Source organism: Vanellus vanellus, assembly GCF_965231255.1.
Source record: "Vanellus vanellus genome assembly, chromosome: 4".
Lineage (NCBI taxonomy): Eukaryota > Metazoa > Chordata > Aves > Charadriiformes > Charadriidae > Vanellus > Vanellus vanellus.
In genome coordinates, this window is record NC_138909.1 from 43,447,933 (window position 1) to 43,463,856 (window position 15,924).

The following is a 15,924-nucleotide window of genomic DNA, read 5'->3' on the forward strand; positions in this document are numbered from 1 at the left end:
GATGGGTACAGGGTTCCCCACCAGGGTGGGTGCTGGGGGCTGATGCCCCCCCCTTCATTGCAAGATGGGTGCTGGGGTCCCCCCCAGGGTGGGTGCTCAGGGCAAAGCCCCACATCCAGTGGGTGTGGGTCTAACCCTGGGGGGGGGTGCACAGGGCCCCCCCCCTCTAGCTCTGCTTTCCCTCACCTCTAACCCTGGGGGCCGCCTGCCCCGGCCCCCCCTGCAGCTCCCCCACCCAATACCCTTTCCGGGGGGGGCAGCGCCCCCCGGCAGGGACCAGCCCTGGCCCCCCTGGGGCTGGGGACCCAAAGCTGCCACCTCATTAATATGCATTAAAAATTTATTTAACAACCACTGTGTCTGATTAGGGGGAGGCTGGGGGTAGTGGGGAGGTCCCTGGCCTGGCCTCCCCGGGGTGGGGGGGTCTGTGCCCCCCGCACCCTGTGCCACCACCAGTGGGGCAGTGGGGCCTCCCAAAGCTGCTTATTGGGGTGCAAAAGGGGGGCTGTGGAGGGGCTGCAGCCGCAGCCCCGGGGCTGAGAGTGAGTGTGGGGGGTGGGCTGTGCTGGGAGGAGGGGGGGGGGGGCATGGGAAGGGTCTGCGTTGTGTGGGGCAGGGGTGTCCGGGGTGGACAGGAGTGTCAGCTGAGGTTCCATACAGGTGCCCCCCCCCCCCCCCAGGAGGGGCTGCTGGGTCTCCCCTGGCTACACAGCGTGTGGGGAGAGGTCCTCGTCCTCGGCAGGGGGGCTGGTGCCCCCAGGCAGCTGCGGGTGGGGGGCATCACGGGCCAGCAGCAGGGCAAAGCCTGGGCAGAGAGAGGGGGTCAGGGACTCAGCCCTGTGGGGGGGGTATAGCGGGGTAGTGGGTACCAGGGTGGGGGGGTTGGGGGTTACCTGGCTTGTCTTTGTGCAGGGGCTGTGGCAGGAGGATGCTGTCACTGGGTTCATCCCCCTGTAAGACAGAGCCCTGTGGGGTCCCCAAGACCCCCAGCTGCGCCTGTCCCCATGCCCAGGGGACCACCAAGCCCCTCCGCCTGGACCTGCCCCTGCCTCCAGCCCCCCCAGCCTTGTCCCCTGCCCTGTCCCCCCCAACCTGAGCCTCCAGCCCTGTCCCATCCCCGCCAGCCCCAGCATGTCCCCCAGCCCCAGAACCACCCCCAAGTCTTGTCCCCTACCCAACCATGGACCCGGTCCCAATACCATCCCCTCCTGCTCCTCAGCCCCATCTCATCTCCTCCACCCCCCCCCCCCCCCCCAGCCACAGAACCACCCTCTGGTCTTGTCCCCCCAGCTGTCCCCACCCAACCATGGCCCCCACTCCCGAAATCATCCTCCCCCATCATATCTCCCCCCAGCCCCATGACACCCCAGCTGGTGTCATACCTGCCCCGGGGGCGGGTCCTGCTCCCAGAGGGCTGGCCAGCCCCTCTCCTCATGGACCCTGATGCCATTGTACCCTGAATTGCCCCAGGATGGCTCCTGCCCTGGCTGCCCCACGGACCCTACGGGGAGAGGGAGAGGCAGGCTCAGCCCCACGCCAGCCCCAGTGCCTGGGCAGGGGTCTGGGGTCCGGGACCCCCCCAAGTGCCAGCTGAGGGGTCCCAGCCACCCACCTGGCTGTGGTTCCTGGGCTGCCAGCTGGGGAAGGGCCCGATCCTGCGGCAGACTGGGGGGGCTGGGGCTGCGCGGGGGGGTCCTGGCCTGGGGCATCGGGGCAGGCGTCAGCCCAGGCAGGGGGGACCCCCCCCGGGGGCTCGGGACTCCCTCGCCTGGCCCCACCAGCGATCCTGGAGACCCCCATGCTGGGGGGCTGGGGAGGGGGAAGGTGTCCAGGGGGGGCTCATCTTCATCCTGGGAGGTGCCAGAGTGGCTGGGGGGAGGCAGAGTCACGGCCTCCTCGGTGCCCGGTGGGGGCTGGCAAGGGGGGCTGCTGGGGGGCCCCAGCTTGGGAGTGCTGTGGGGGGGCAGGGGCTCTGCCCTACAAGTGCTGTTAGGGGACCCCGACCCGGGGGGGTCGGCGGGAGACCCCATCCTGGGGGGACTGGCAGGGGGCAGGGGCCCTGTCCCAGGCACAGTGGGGGGGGACACTGCCCCTGCCAGGCTGGGGGGTCCCCAAGTGGCACGGGGAGGTGGGGACCCTGTCCCTAAGGGGCTGGCCAGAGGGGGGGCGCCTGTACCCACAGGGCTGGGGGGGCTCCCCATGCTGGCACAGGGAGGGGGTCTTGTCTCTTTGGGGCTGGCAGCAGGGGGGGGCCCTCTCCCCATGGGGCTGGTGGGGGCACAGGGAGGGGTCCCTGTCCCTGAAGGGCTGGTGGGGGTCCCAGTGGGGGTACAGGGAGAGGTCCCCCTCCCCGTGGGGCTGGTGGGAAGGGGAGGCTGGGGTCGGCGGGGGCTGGGGGGGGGCGCAGCCCTGAATGCCCCAGGGTTGAGGGGTCCGGGTGAGGGTGGGGGGTCCGGCCGGCGGAAGATGAAGGCCGACTCCGTCAGGCTGCGCTGGTACCGCAGGAATGGCCGCCGGGCACCTGGGATACAAGGAGAGGGGGGGTCAGTAGCTGCCCCTGCCTGCCTTGGGGGGCAGTGACACCCACCGCTGCCCCACGTCCCCCGACGGGCAGCGCCCGCACCCCCAGACCCAGCATCGTCACCTCTCACCATGGTGGCACCTACCAGGCCTGGTGCCAAGGTGGGGGGCAGGCAGCGGGGTGCCAGAGGTGGACCCCGAGCGTTCCCGCTGCCGGAAGAAATCCCGTGGGTTCTGCGAGCGCTGGGACACCAGGACAGCCGCCTCCTGCCGGCACCCAAAAACCCATCAGTGGGGCCATGGCATGGCCATGCAGCCCCACAGCGCAGCCACACGGCACCACGGCACAGCCGGGGCCACCTGGGGCAGGATGGGGCGCTGGATCCCGGCACTCACGGCCGCCTTCTCGATGGACTCGCTGCGCCGGCTGCGGTCCCGCATGGCCTCCTCGTGCTCCCGCTGCTGCTGCTCCTGCAGGGACACAGCACGGCTGAGTAGCCTGACACTGGGGTGGCCCCACTCATGAAATGTAGCCCCCCCAGACCCCCAGCCCGGCTGTCCTGCTCACCCATCGTGCCTTCTCCTTCCTCCGCTCCTCCGCCTCCAGCCGCGCCTGCTCCTTCCTATGAAGGCAAGGAGCGTCAGGGGGTATGGGGGATATGGGGGGCACAGCTGTGGGACACAGGTCCTGCTGTGGATCTCTGTGCTTGAAGCCATGTGGCATGGGGGGGGGGGGGGAGGGGCATGGGGATGGGGAAGCTGGGGGTGCAGCGGGCTGTGGTTCCCACCATGGGAACCCATGGCAAGAGCACTGATGGGACTGGGGGCACTGTGGGGGTGCAGGGGGCTGCGGGTCCCACCATGGGAACCCATGGTCAGAGCCCTGCTGATTGGGCTGGGGGCACTGTGTAGGGCTGCTGGGGACTGTGGGTCCCATTGTGGGCACCCATGTGGGGATAGAGCTCATGGGGTCCGTCCCGTGCCCCCACCCTCACCGCTGCTCCTCGATCATCCGCTCCTTCTCCCTGAAGCGGAGCTCACGCTCAGCCGCCTCCCGCCTCTCCTCCTCCATCCGCTCCCGCTCCCAGCGCTTGCGCTCCTCCAGCGCCCGCCGCCGCTCCTCCTCCTTGCGCTGCTCCTCCTCGCGCTGCGACCGCACCACGATCAGCACCGGGACCCTCACCGGTCTCGGCACTGGGCTCGGCATTGGGACCCCCTCCAGGCTCAGCCCCCGGGACACCCACGGCCCCAGCCAGCAGCTGCCACCCTGGTCCCGGGAATGCCGGGGGGGTCGTCGGGGATGGACTCAGCACCCATGCCCACCTGTGCCCTGCACCCCTCACCTCGGCCTGAGCCCAGAAGGAGTCCCGCTTGGTCCGGCGGATCTCCAGCGCTGGGTTGGTCTTGCGGTAGTTGGTGCCCTGTGGGGACCGAGCTGGGGTCTCACAACAGGACCTCCGAGGTCGCCCCCAGCCAGGGACCCCTGGGAAGGCACTGGGAAGGGTGAGCGAGAGCCCCATCACACCGCCAGGTGACGTCTCAGCCGGTCACCAACCCTGCGGGCATGTCACCCCCCGGGATCCCCCAACTCACCACCAGCTCCTGGGCATCTGGGGGGGGCACCCTCCTGGTGATGGCGGGGGCAGCGGCAGGGGCCAGTTTTGCTAGTGCTCGGTTCAGCCCCTCCTGCGTCACCTCCTCGGTGCGGCGGGCGCTCAGCACCACGCTGGCCTCCTGCCGCCGAGACGGGATGGCGTCATCCCCCCTCTGAGCACCCAGGGCCCCCCCCATGCTCCGCTCCCCCCCCCCCCCGGGGATGGATTTGCAGCCTCCCCAGGGAATCCTGGCGCCATTCCCTTGCACGCGCTCGCCAGCTTCAGATGTGGGGCCGGATCCAGATGTAGGGGCCAGATCCAGATGTGGGAGCCGGATCCAGATATAGGACCCAGCTGGGTCTCTGTGGGCTGGGACATGGGAGCTGGGGGGGGTGGTGGGAGCGGGGGCCAGAATCCCACCAAGCAAGGGCAGGATCCGACCGGGGAGGGCAGGGAGCCCAACCACAACCCCGGCTCGTCGGCCAAGGCTGGGAACTGGGAACGGCAGCGTCTGAGTCAGCAGAGCCAGGAATGCACCCGACGCAGCAAGCAAAGGTCGGTGCTGGCTGGGATGGGGGGGGACACGAAGGGGCATGGGGGGGACACGAAGGGGCATGGGGCTCAGTCCCCAGCCCCTCCCCCTCCCCTTTGGGGAACCCCGTGCCCCCCATAAACTCACCCTAAAGAAGGCTCTGATGGTGGGCAGATGCCCGGCACACGCCTCACGTTGGGACTCCGGTGCCTTCTCCCCAACCTGGCGCCGGCAAATACCGCTTAGGCTGGCACCCAATGCCACGTCCCTGTCCCTTGGGGACCCCAAGTGGAGGGGTAGGCTGCTCAGAGCTCCCCCCCCCCAGCCCTGGCCAAGCCCTGCGCTCACCCAGTTGATGAGGACAATGCGGTGAGTGCCGGTGGTGGCGTCTTGGAGGCGGCACAGCCCATACATGATGCTGGTGGTGGAGAATTTTTCGGCCAGCTCATCTGGACCCCCAGCTACAAGGAGGGGTTGGTTGTGGGGGGGGTGGGTGGGCACAGTGGGACACACACCCCCCCAGCAACCCCCTTTCAGCATTGCTCCCCTGTTACCTCCGGAGTCCAGGAGCTTGAGGTCATGGTTCTTCTCGTAGCCAAAAACAGCCCTGGGGGGTGGGGGGGGACAGGGGTCAGGGTTGGAGGGGCAGTGGAGCAGCACAGGCAGCTGCCCTCGTCCCTGCAAGGTCACCCGCCACAGGCAGCGTGGCCACTCAGATGTCTCCAGCTCCGGCAGGTGGTGGCCACCAACCTGATCTGGGCAGAGCTGGCCAGTGTGTGCCACCCCCCAAGGGCAACATGGCCAGTGGCAGTCGCTCTCCTGGGGGAGCTGGGGGTTGCCCTGGGGAGACCTTGGTGGCAGGGACAAGGGGAAGACAGCCTGGGGACCTGCCAGCCCTGGGGCACCCTCTGTGCCCCCCTCCTGTGCCCCCCCTGTGCTGTCTGCCCTGGGCTGAATTCGTGGAAGTGCCGGCGGCAGCATCCGCCCCGGGGACAATGGGGCCGCGGGAAGCGCCGCAGCAGCACGGCCTCCCCTGGCCCCTGGCCCCCCGGGACTGTCCCTGGTCCAAGCCCCTTGGAGCGATGCTGGCATCTCCCAGCACCGGGCTGGCACCGCATGTGGTGCCTGGGACCCCTCCCCACCGGCCAGGCAGACCCAGACCCACTGGCCCCCACCACCACTGTCCTCCCCCTGCCTGTCCAGGGACAGGGAGCAGCCCCGGCCCCATGGCTGTGCCGGGACCCCTTGGCTGGGGATGGGGGGGGCGAAAGGAGACCAGGGACCCCTCGCTGGCAGAGGCTCCAGCTGGGCATTCCCCACCAGCTCTGCTGCCTCTTTGTCTCCGCATGGCTCCAATTACACGTGCATGTGGCGGCAACGCTGCGTTCCATGCTGGCTGGGACACGGTACGGCATGGCACGGCACGACTCCTGGAGCAGGCGTGCAGTGTGGCATGGCATGGCACAGCACGGCATAGCAGGACAGGCAGGGCATGGCACGGCACAGCAAGGCATGACATGGCACGGCATGGCATGGCAGGGCATGGCACAGTGCGGCACGACGTGAGCATGCCATGGCATGGCATGGCACGGCACACTGGCTGCACGCGGCAGGCCTGGCCGGTGGCAGGAACATGCCCTGGCCATGGGCCAGCCCAGCTCCGGCACCGTGGCACGCTGGCCGGGACAGGGGGCAGAGGGCAGTGCCTGGGCGGCCAGTGGCCTCGGGCTGAGCTCAGCGTGCCACAGGCCTGTGAGGCAATGGAGCGGCTGTGGGGACCGGCATAGCCCCGGTGCCATCACCCCCACCACCGGCCTTAGGACGGTCCCGGGACCCCCACACCCTGGGGCAGTAGCACGGCCCGGGGACGGTGGGGGGCACAGCCGTACAACCCCCTACAGGTGTGGGGTGCAGCCGGGCAGGGCGCCCCGACCCCCCCCGGCACCCCTGGGTGCCCCCGGCCCCTTCCCCACCCCCGGCCCACCCAGGGACCGGCAGCAGGAGCCGGTGCCGGGGTTCGGCTGATTTCCCCCCGGCAGTGCCCGCGGCCCCGGCGCAGCCCCCGGTGCACACACACACCCCCCCCCCCGGGCCGTACCGTGCCCCGGGCGGCGGCGCCGCTCCCAGCCCGGCGGCGGCAGGACCGGGCGGGGCGGGGCGGGATGGGGAGCCCGGTTCCCAGCAGGGCTCGGCGGGCTCAGCGGCGGGCGGGGCTGAGTCCCGGGACGCCGGACCCGGCCCGGTACCCCCCTGTCCCGGCACTCCCTGCCCCGCGTCCCGGCCGGGACTCCGGTGAGCCCCAGACCCCCCAGTCCCGGTGCCGGTACCCGGTGCGACTCGGACCCCCCCCCCCCGCCCGCGTCCCGCTGAGCCCGGAGCCGCCGCCCGCTCTGTCCGCGCCGGTACTCGGTGCCGGTGCCCGTTCCCGGTAGTAGTTCCCGCTTCCGATGCCCGGTCCCGGTGCCTGGTACCCGGTGCCCTTTGCCATTCCCGATGGCCGTTCCCGACGCCCGGTATCCGTTCCTGTTCCCGGTCCCGGTGCCCGTACCCACTCCCGTTCCCAGCCTCACCAGTTGGTCCCGGCCCGGGGGTTGCCCACGTCCTCCTTGGCCGCTAGCAGCGCCAGCCGGTGCCGCTCCAGCCCCGGGGCCGCCATCCCGCGCCCGCCGACCCGCAGCCCCGCGGCCCCTGCGCCCGCCCCGCCCCCGCCCCACCGCCCACGGGCGGGACCGGGCGGCACCGGGCGGGGCGCGGGGCGGCGGCGGCGGCGCCAGCCGGGCGGGGCGGGGGGACGCGGGGACGGCGGGGCGCTGCCGGGGCCGGGACCCCGCTATCCGGGAGCAACCGGGACACCCGGTACTGGGACGAGCTGGGTCCCACTGGGACGCGGGTGGGGTGCAGGGTCCCGCACCGGGATGTGGGTGTGGTGAAGGGTCCTACGCTGGGACGTGGGTGCGGGTCCCAGGGTCCCACACCAGGACATGGGTGCAGGGTAAGGACCCCGCACCGGGACGGAGGTGCAGGGCAAGGTCCTACACTGGGACATGGGTGCTGTGCCAGGATCCAGCACTGGGAAGTGGGTCCTGCACTGGGATGTGGGCGCTGTACAGGGTCCCACTGGGATGTGGGTGCAGGTCCCAATGGCTCCTGGGTGCTGTACCAGAGGGTCCCGCACTGGGATGTGGGTACTGTTCTAGGGTCCCATGCTGGGACATGGGTGCTGTGCCAGGATCCAGCACTGGGAAGTGGGTCCCACACCGGGTTTTGGGGTGCTGGGCAGGGTCCCGCACCGAGACATGGGTGCTGTGTAGGATCCCACACTGGGACCTGTGCAGGGTCCTGTGCTGGGATGTGGGTGCAGTGCTGGCATCCCTCACCAAGATATGGGTGCTGTGTAGGATCCAGCACTGGGAAGTGGGTCCCACACCAGGATGTGGGTGCTGTGCAGGGTCCCATGCTGGGACATAGGTGCTGTGCCAGGATCCAGCACTGGGAAGTGCGTCCCACATCAGGATTTGGGATGCTGTGCAGGGTCCCAACTGGGATGTGAGCACAGGTCCCAGGGTCCCAGTGGCCTGTGTGTGCTGCGTACAGGGTCCCACCCGGGGAATCAGGTGCTGTGCAGGTCCCATGGGAGCAGCACCCGGGATGGCCGGCAGGGCCGTGCGGGCAAACCGGGAGGCAGGATGCTCAGCCTGGGCTGGGGCTGGCGTGGGGGGGGTCCCGTCTTCCATCCCCGTTCCCTGTCAGGCGCCAGCTGCCCTGTCCCAGCAGAGCTGCGCTCGGCCCGTTCCCTTATTTGGTCACCACAGCCTCCAAATCCCAAAGCCCCAGAGAGGGAAAATATTTGCAGTGGCTGCAAAATGGGGCCCTGGGGCTGGGGGCGTCCCCAGGTCCCCCCTGCCCACATCTGTGGGCAGGGGGGACCTGGGGACGCCCCCAGCCCAGAGCCAGGTCCCACGTGCTGTCGTGTGTCGTCCCCCCCCCAGGCAAGGGGACCCATCTGCTGCAGCCACCAACCCTCTGTAAACCCCCCACCCACCATGGCCCCCTGCCCAGTGCTTGTCCCCACCCCGCCACCCTCCCTGGAGACAGGGGGATCTCCCAGAGACGGGCCACAGGCGCTGGTGTGCCAGGGCTGGCACGGGTTGGGGACACAGTGCTGGTGCAGTGGGTGCAGGGAGGGACCCAGGACCTGGCAGAACATCACTGGGGGTGTGGGGGGGGACAGGATGGGACACACGGTGGGCACAGCCTGGCTCCCCCCCGGCTCCTGCCCTGGGCCTTGGCGGGGGGGGGGGGGGTTGGTGGCATGGGGCTGGGAGCAGTGCTGGGGGACACAGGGCAGTGCTGGGGACACGGGGCAGGGCTGGGGACATGTCTGGTCAGGCTGGTGGTGTTACTGGTATGTACTGGAGCGCTCTGATGTCACTGTTTTCACTTGTGCGTACCGGTGCTGGTGGCTCATACTGGTGTGCACTGGTGTCCCTGGCGTCACTGTGGTGAGAGGCGGGCTCTGGCTGTACCGGTAGTCCGGTCTGCAGGGGGCGGATGGTGTCACTGGTGCCGCTGGTGTCACAGATGTCACCGGTGTCACTGGTGCCGCTGGTGTTGCTTGTGTCACAGCTGTCATTGGTGTAACTGGTGTCGCTGATGTCACTGCTGTCACTGCTGTCGCTGGTGTCACTGGTGCCACTGGTGCCACTGGTGTCGCTGGTGCTACAGCTGTCACTGGTGTAACTGGTGTCGCTGATATCACTGCTGTCGCTCGTGTCACTGGTGCCGTTGCTGTCGTTGGTGTCACGGTTGCCACTGGTGTCACTGGTGCCACTGGTGTCCCCGGTGCCGCCGGTCCCTGCCCACCCCGGTCCCCGCTCCCAGTGCCCCGGTCCCTCCCGCCACCTCCGCGTCCCGGGTGGGCGGGGCGCGGGGAGAGGGGCGAGTCCCGGAGACCCCGCCCCTCCGGAGGGGCGTGGCCGCCGCGCACGGCCAGCCGCGAGGGGTGTGGGGGGCGGTCACGTGGGCGCGGCGCCCCCTGGCGGCGCTCCTTTGTCCGCGCGCGGGCGGGGCCGCGGCAGGGCGGGCGCGGATTGGCGGCGGGGGGGTGGTGGGGGCGGGGCGGGGCGAGGCCGGCGGCGCGGGCGCGGATTGGCGGCGGCGGCAGCGGGGCGGTGCCGGCGGGGCGGGGCGGGACGGCGAGGCGAGCGCGGATTGGCGGCGGGGCGGGGCGGGCGGGGTAACGGGCCCGGGCGGCGGCGGCGGAGGTAGCGGCGGTGGCGGGGGCATGGGCGGGGGGCGGCGCTGAGCGCGGCCGCTCCGTGCGGGGCCGCTGCCCGGGGCCCGGTGTCCGGTGGTGTCCCGCCGGTGCCCGGTGTCCCGCCAGCGCCGATGGACCTGGACGTGGACTACGAGCGCCCCAACGTCGAGACCATCAAGTGCGTGGTGGTGGGCGACAACGCGGTGGGGAAGACGCGGCTGATCTGCGCCCGCGCCTGCAACGCCACGCTCAGCCAGTACCAGCTGCTGGCCACGCACGTCCCCACCGTCTGGGCCATCGACCAGTACCGCGTCTGCCAGGAGGTGCGGGGCACCGGGGGCACCGGGGGGCGGGGAGGGGTCGGGGGGTAGCGGGGGGGGGGGGGGAGTCGGGGACGCGGCGGGGCGGGAGGCGCGGAGCAGCCTGCCGGGGGTCACCGGGGTTGCCGTGCCGGTGGGTGCGGGGCGCTCCGAGGGGGTTCCGGGGATGGGGGGACCGGGACCGGGGCCGTGACGGCGGCGCTCCTTGTCCGGGCAGGTGCTGGAGCGCTCCCGGGATGTGGTGGACGAGGTCAGCGTTTCCCTGCGCCTCTGGGACACCTTTGGGGACCACCACAAGGACCGGCGCTTCGCCTATGGCAGGTGGGACCACGGGGGCCCCGAGCCCCGCCACTGGCACCCTGAGCCCCGTCACTAGCACCCCCACTCACCACCGGCACTCCGAGCGCTGTCACCGGCACCCCCACCCACCATTGGAACCCCAACCTGCCACCGGCACCCAGATCCCTGTCACTGGCACCCCCACCCACCATTGGCACCCTAAACCCCATCACCGGCACCCCCACCCACCATTGGCACCCTGATCTGCTACTGGCACCCCCACCCCCCCGGCCCTGCCCCCGCCCTGCTCACCCTGGTGGACGTGGAGCCAAAGGGTCCCCTTGGGCTCCTGCCAGTGCCCAGAGAGCAGCTCTGGCACCCCAAACCCTTGGGGGGGAGAGGGGGGGCTGGGAGTGCCCCCACCCCCTTGCTAGGGGCTGTTTCGGCACCCTGGGGACATTGTGGCTTCAGCTCAGGCAGCAGTGGGGCTGTGCACCCCGACAGCCCCCTGCCCCGGGTAGGGACCCCTGGGTGCTCGTGACTTCCCTGGGGGTCACTGGCACCACCCATGGTGGGGGTGCCTGTTTGTTTGTAGGGGGGAGGCTCTGGTGTGCTGGTTGGGATGGCTGAGGTCCCCACCTCCCTGGGGGGTTAGGGGGTGCACACCCTGGGCAGGGGTCCCATCTCTGCAGGGGTTGAGCCCTGTATACCGTGGGGCAGAGCCAGGGGCCTTTTCAACCAGGCAGGGGGTGCCTGGCCCCACAGGGCTGTCCCCAGGGCTGGGACATCCTGTGGTGGCTGCTGGCCCAGCAGTGGGAGAAGCCCCCAGGCAGTGGCTGAGCGGTCACTGGCCCCCCAGCGCCCCCTCCCAGCTCCCTGGGCTGTAAACAGCCCCCCTTTGCCCTGGCCGCTGGCACGTCCAGGCTCTTATCGCCCGTCACACTGTGCCAGCGCGGCTCGGCACAGTCTAATCTCCCCTCTGCACTGCCCGGGGCCAGGGGCCGGCGTGACCCTGCGGGGTGGGGGCACCCCTTGCCAGTGGATATGGGGTGTCTGCCCCAGCCTGGGGTGCCCAAGGTGCTCGGTGCTGCCCGCCCCACTGGGGGCTGCTGGCTCTGACCCTGTGGGGTGGTGGGTCCTGGGTCCTGGCCCTGGCCGGCATCGCCCGCGGGTGAGCGGCAGCTCCCGTGCTGGCCGGGGGCCCGTGGGAGGCGGCGGGTGGCGTCTATCTTGGTCCCTGACACGGGCTCGTCTCCAAAAGCGCCTCCTGGTCACGTCTCGGCAAGGCGCAGACTAAAAACAAACCAGGTCTGGGGCCACGTGGCTGCTCCCAGGCGCCTTATAAGGCCCCGGGGGCTGTGGGGACCTGGGCACCGCTGGCACCTCCCATGTGTCCCCTGTCACCTTGCCCGGGGAGGCTCCCCTGAGCCACTGGCAGTGCCGGCGCGGAGCTGGGATGATGGTGACAGTGTGACAGCCCCACGCCCAGTGCCGGGAAAGGGCTCGGGGTGGCCGGGCAGGGTCCTTGCGGCCCTGTCCATGCCAGGGGCTGGCACCCACTCCAGCGCTCACCCAGCTGCTCTCCGTGGGCTTCTCCTTGCACCCACTTGTGCTTGGCTGCTGCTCCAGCGCTCTGCGGGGTGTTTCTGGGGCCAGGACAAGCCCTGTGCCGTGCCATGCTGGTCCTGTGCCATACCCAAGCCAGGGCAGCCCTTTGCTTGGCCAACCATGGTGACCCAGAGCCCTCAGCTGCCTCTTTGGTCCCAGCTGCTCCTGTGTGTGGCCGTGGGGCTCCCCAGGGCTGTGGGGCAGAGCCCAGGATCCCACGGTGGGGGCAGCCAGCTCCAGCGATGGGTGTCCCTGCACAGGAATGGGACCCTATTGCCATTCCCCAAGCAAGGGGAGGTGCAGGGGGTGGCCCAGGGACGCAGGGTGACGGCGGATCGTTCTGGGGCAGGGCTGCCTTCACCTTCCTCCTCTTCCTCCTGCCTGCAGGTCAGATGTGGTTGTGCTCTGCTTCTCGCTGGCGAACCCCAACTCCCTGCGCCATGTGAAGACGATGTGGTACCCTGAGATCAAGCACTTCTGCCCCCGGACGCCCATCGTGCTGGTGGGGTGCCAGCTGGACCTGCGCTACGCTGACCTGGAGGCCGTCAACCGGGCCCGCCGCCCCTTGGCCAAGTGAGGCTGCCGTGCCGGGCAAGCGGGGGGTGGTGGGGACGGGGGACCGGGCCCCTCCGTGTGTGGTGACATGGCCCTGCTCTGTCCCTCCCCAGGCCCATCAAGCCCACAGACATCCTGCCCCCGGAGCGGGGCCACGAGGTGGCCAAGGAGCTGGGGGTGCCCTACTATGAGACCAGCGTGGTGGCCCAGTTTGGCATCAAGGACGTCTTCGACAACGCCATCCGGGCCGCCCTCATCTCCCGCCGGCACCTCCAGTTCTGGAAGTCCCACCTGAAGAAGATGCAGCGGCCGCTGCTGCAGGCCCCCTTCCTGCCCCCCAAGCCCCCGCCGCCTGTCATCCAGGTCCCTGACCCGCCGGCCAGCCGCAGCTGGGGCCCCGCTGCCCTCTTCTGCACCCCGCTCTGTGCCGACGTCGTCTTCCAGCTGCAGGGCGGCCAGCGGGTCTTTGCCCACCGCGTCTACCTGGCCACCTCCTGCTCCAAGTTCTACGACCTCTTCACCCTGGAGGGGCCGCGGGGGGTGTCCAAGGAGCCAGCCACCCGCACCAAGAGCCTGGACGGGGAGCGGGGGGCCCTGGCCGAGGGAGCGCGCACTCCGCTGCGGACTTCACAGAGTGATGATGCCCTGCGGCCAGCAACGGGGGATGGCATGGTGCCCGGTGGTGGTGGCGGTGGCAGCTGCGACCTGTCGGCCTGGGGCCGTGGCTTCGTCAGCATGCGCTGGGAGATGGTGGCGGACCCGGTGGCAGGTCGGGAGAAGCGGATGGCGGTGGTGTGCATGGACTGGCGGGTGCAGGCAGAGCCCTTCCGTGCCGTGCTGGAGTACCTCTACACCGGGCGGCTGGACCAGACCCGCGGGGACCTGATGCAGGTGGCCACCATCGCCGAGCTGCTGGAGGTCTTCGACTTGCGCATGATGGTGGCCAATGTGCTCAACAAAGAGAGCTTCATGAACCAGGAGATCACCAAGGCCTTCCACGTCCGCCGTGCCAACCGCATCAAGGAGTGCCTGGGGAAGGGCGTCTTTGCAGGTGTGGGGGGGTCCCTGGCTGGGGGAGAGGGCAGAGGGAGGGTCAAGGGCTGCCCTGGCCGGGGATATCACCCAGTTCCTTCCCCTCCAGTGAAGAGTCCTGGCTCCCACAGTGCCTGGCAGGGACGCAGGGTCCTGGCCACCCCGATCCCCCTCCCTCACCGAAGCTGTTGTGGTCTGGGGTCCCAGAGCCCTCGTCCCTTCCCCGTGCCATGCTACGCTCCCCGGGCTGGGTCAGCCATGGGGGGTGCTGCAGGCAGTGCCTGGGGGGTGTGTGTCCCTGGGCCAGCTGTGGCAGGGGCTGGGGTGGCCAAGGGGTGCCTGTCCCCACGCTGAGGCCATCCCCTTTGCTGTCCCAGATGTGGTTTTCCGCGTGGATGACGGGGCCGTGCCGGCGCACAAGCCCCTGCTCATCGCTGGCTGTGACTGGATGATGGCCATGTTCCGGGGGGCTTTCCGGGAGAGCTACGCCGCCGAGGTGAGGAGCTGTGGGGAGGGACGGGGACGGCAGGAGGGGGTGTCCCTGCTGGCTGTGCCACTACACTACTGGGAGGATGGGAGTCCCTTGGCAGTGCCAGTTCTGCTCAGCTGGCTCAGACCCCCTGGGCTTGGCACGCCGGAGTCCTCCTTTCCCTCTTGCTGGAGAGAAAGCGAGGGACCATGTGGGGTAAGAGGGGGGGGTCTGTGCTGGGGCAGGCGCTGCCGGCGGCCGTGCAGGGTCTGTCCTGCCGCTGGTGGCGGCCCTCCCTGCCCCAAGACCCCCCTGTCCCGCAGGTCTCCCTGCCCGGCACTAACTGTGCCTGCCTGCGCGCTGTCCTCGACTTCCTCTACACCGGCGTCTTCACCCCCACGCCCGACCTGGACGCAATGGAGCTCCTCATCCTCACCAACCGCCTCTGCCTGCCCCGGCTGCAGGCGCTCACAGGTGAGGCTTGGGTGTCGTGTCCCCACCCCCCCCCACCCCAGCCCCCATTGACGTCACCTGTCAATACGATTACGGCACTGCGGGGACAGGGATCGATGCATCCCCAGTGTGTCATTAACGGGATCCTTATGTAAAAGCTGGAGGAACCCGGCTTACCCCCGGGGCGCAGCCCAGCTTGCCAGGGTGCACGTCCTCAGCGTGCGCAGCCCCCCCAGCACTGATGTCCCCTCCCGTCCCCCCTCCAGAGCAGTATGCGGTGGACGAGCTGCTGCAAGCCTTCATGCAGCGGGTGGAGATCGATGAGCAGGTCATCATCTACCTGGAGATGACGCAGGTACACGGGCAGTGAGAGCCCCGACGCTGGTGGAGGTGTGGGGGGGACACACATAAATCCCTGGGGGTTGCTGGTGGCGGGATGTGGGCAGCTGCCCCCCCAGCATCATGCCCCACTCACCCAGTCTGCCCACAGTTCCACAACGCCCAGCAGCTGGCTGCATGGTGCCTGCACTACATCTGCACCAACTACAACAGTGTCTGCCGCCGCTTCCCCCGGGAGATGAAGTTCATGTCCCCAGGTACTGGGTTTGGGGGTGAGGGCAGGGATGCGGGACACGGTCGGGGTGTCATGACACACCGGTGCCATGTCCGCCCCCCCTGCAGAGAACCAGGCGCACTTCGAGCGGCATCGCTGGCCGCCTGTCTGGTACCTGAAGGAGGAGGACCTGTACCTGCGCTCCAAGAAGGAGCGGGAGCGGGAGGAGCAGCTGCAGCGCAAGCAGCACACCCGCAGCAAGTGGTGCTTCTGGCGACCCTCGCCCCATGTCTCCTGAGCCGGGGGGGACACACATGGCTGGGCCAGGGGCTGCCTTTTTGGCCCCTCTCCCCGCCGAGAGCTGCCTCCCCGCCTGGCCGCTGCCTGTTTACACCCTCCCCTACCCTGGCTGTTTACAGGCGCTGGGTCACGGCTTGTCCTCCCCGCCATCCTGTCGTGCCTTTCCCTGGCACAGGAGCGGGGCTGGCCATGCCGAGCTGCGCCATGCCGAGCCGAGCCATGCTGTGCCATGCCGGCAGGGAGGGCTCCCTCCGCCCTGGCCAACGCTGGTGCTACCTCTAACCAAGCAGTATTGTGGGGCTGGGGGTGGGCAGGGAGCAGGGGGCTCTGCCAGCCTCCTTCTCCTCCCAGGGGGCTCCCCCACCCCATGCCGGGTGCTCCCCCGGGAAGGGCTCTCTGGTGCTGTATTTCACCCCCGCTCTGCCCCGTGACGGAGGTGGGTGGGTGGGTG

At 69.9% G+C, this 15,924-nt stretch overlaps 2 protein-coding genes across 4 annotated transcripts; one reads left to right on the plus strand and one right to left on the minus strand.

Moving 5' to 3' along the window:
- Positions 1 to 75: 75 nt before the first annotated feature.
- On the minus strand, positions 76 to 7,329 carry LOC309671434 (uncharacterized protein). Its single transcript, XM_082482668.1, has 14 exons — positions 7,218 to 7,329; positions 5,202 to 5,254; positions 4,996 to 5,108; positions 4,795 to 4,869; positions 4,114 to 4,254; positions 3,864 to 3,941; positions 3,516 to 3,667; positions 3,089 to 3,143; positions 2,917 to 2,991; positions 2,667 to 2,787; positions 1,613 to 2,521; positions 1,383 to 1,501; positions 894 to 951; positions 76 to 805 (listed from the first exon to the last, which is right to left on the minus strand). The coding sequence occupies exons 1-14, from the start codon at positions 7,301 to 7,303 to the stop codon at positions 705 to 707; spliced, it is 2,136 nt and encodes a 711-aa protein (XP_082338794.1). The 5' UTR covers positions 7,304 to 7,329; the 3' UTR covers positions 76 to 704.
- A 2,603-nt stretch (positions 7,330 to 9,932) lies between these two features.
- Positions 9,933 to 15,914, plus strand: LOC309670903 (rho-related BTB domain-containing protein 2-like). Of its 3 annotated transcripts, none has more exons than XM_082482032.1 (9): positions 9,933 to 10,227; positions 10,442 to 10,545; positions 12,499 to 12,684; positions 12,780 to 13,717; positions 14,076 to 14,194; positions 14,491 to 14,641; positions 14,887 to 14,975; positions 15,111 to 15,216; positions 15,302 to 15,618. In XM_082482032.1, the coding sequence occupies exons 1-9, from the start codon at positions 10,036 to 10,038 to the stop codon at positions 15,469 to 15,471; spliced, it is 2,055 nt and encodes a 684-aa protein (XP_082338158.1). In that variant the 5' UTR covers positions 9,933 to 10,035; the 3' UTR covers positions 15,472 to 15,618. The 3 variants fall into 3 exon arrangements, with proteins under 3 accessions (XP_082338158.1, XP_082338159.1, XP_082338157.1); XM_082482033.1 differs by having other exon boundaries at positions 15,100 to 15,216; positions 15,302 to 15,426; XM_082482031.1 differs by having other exon boundaries at positions 15,111 to 15,914.
- Positions 15,915 to 15,924: the final 10 nt, after the last annotated feature.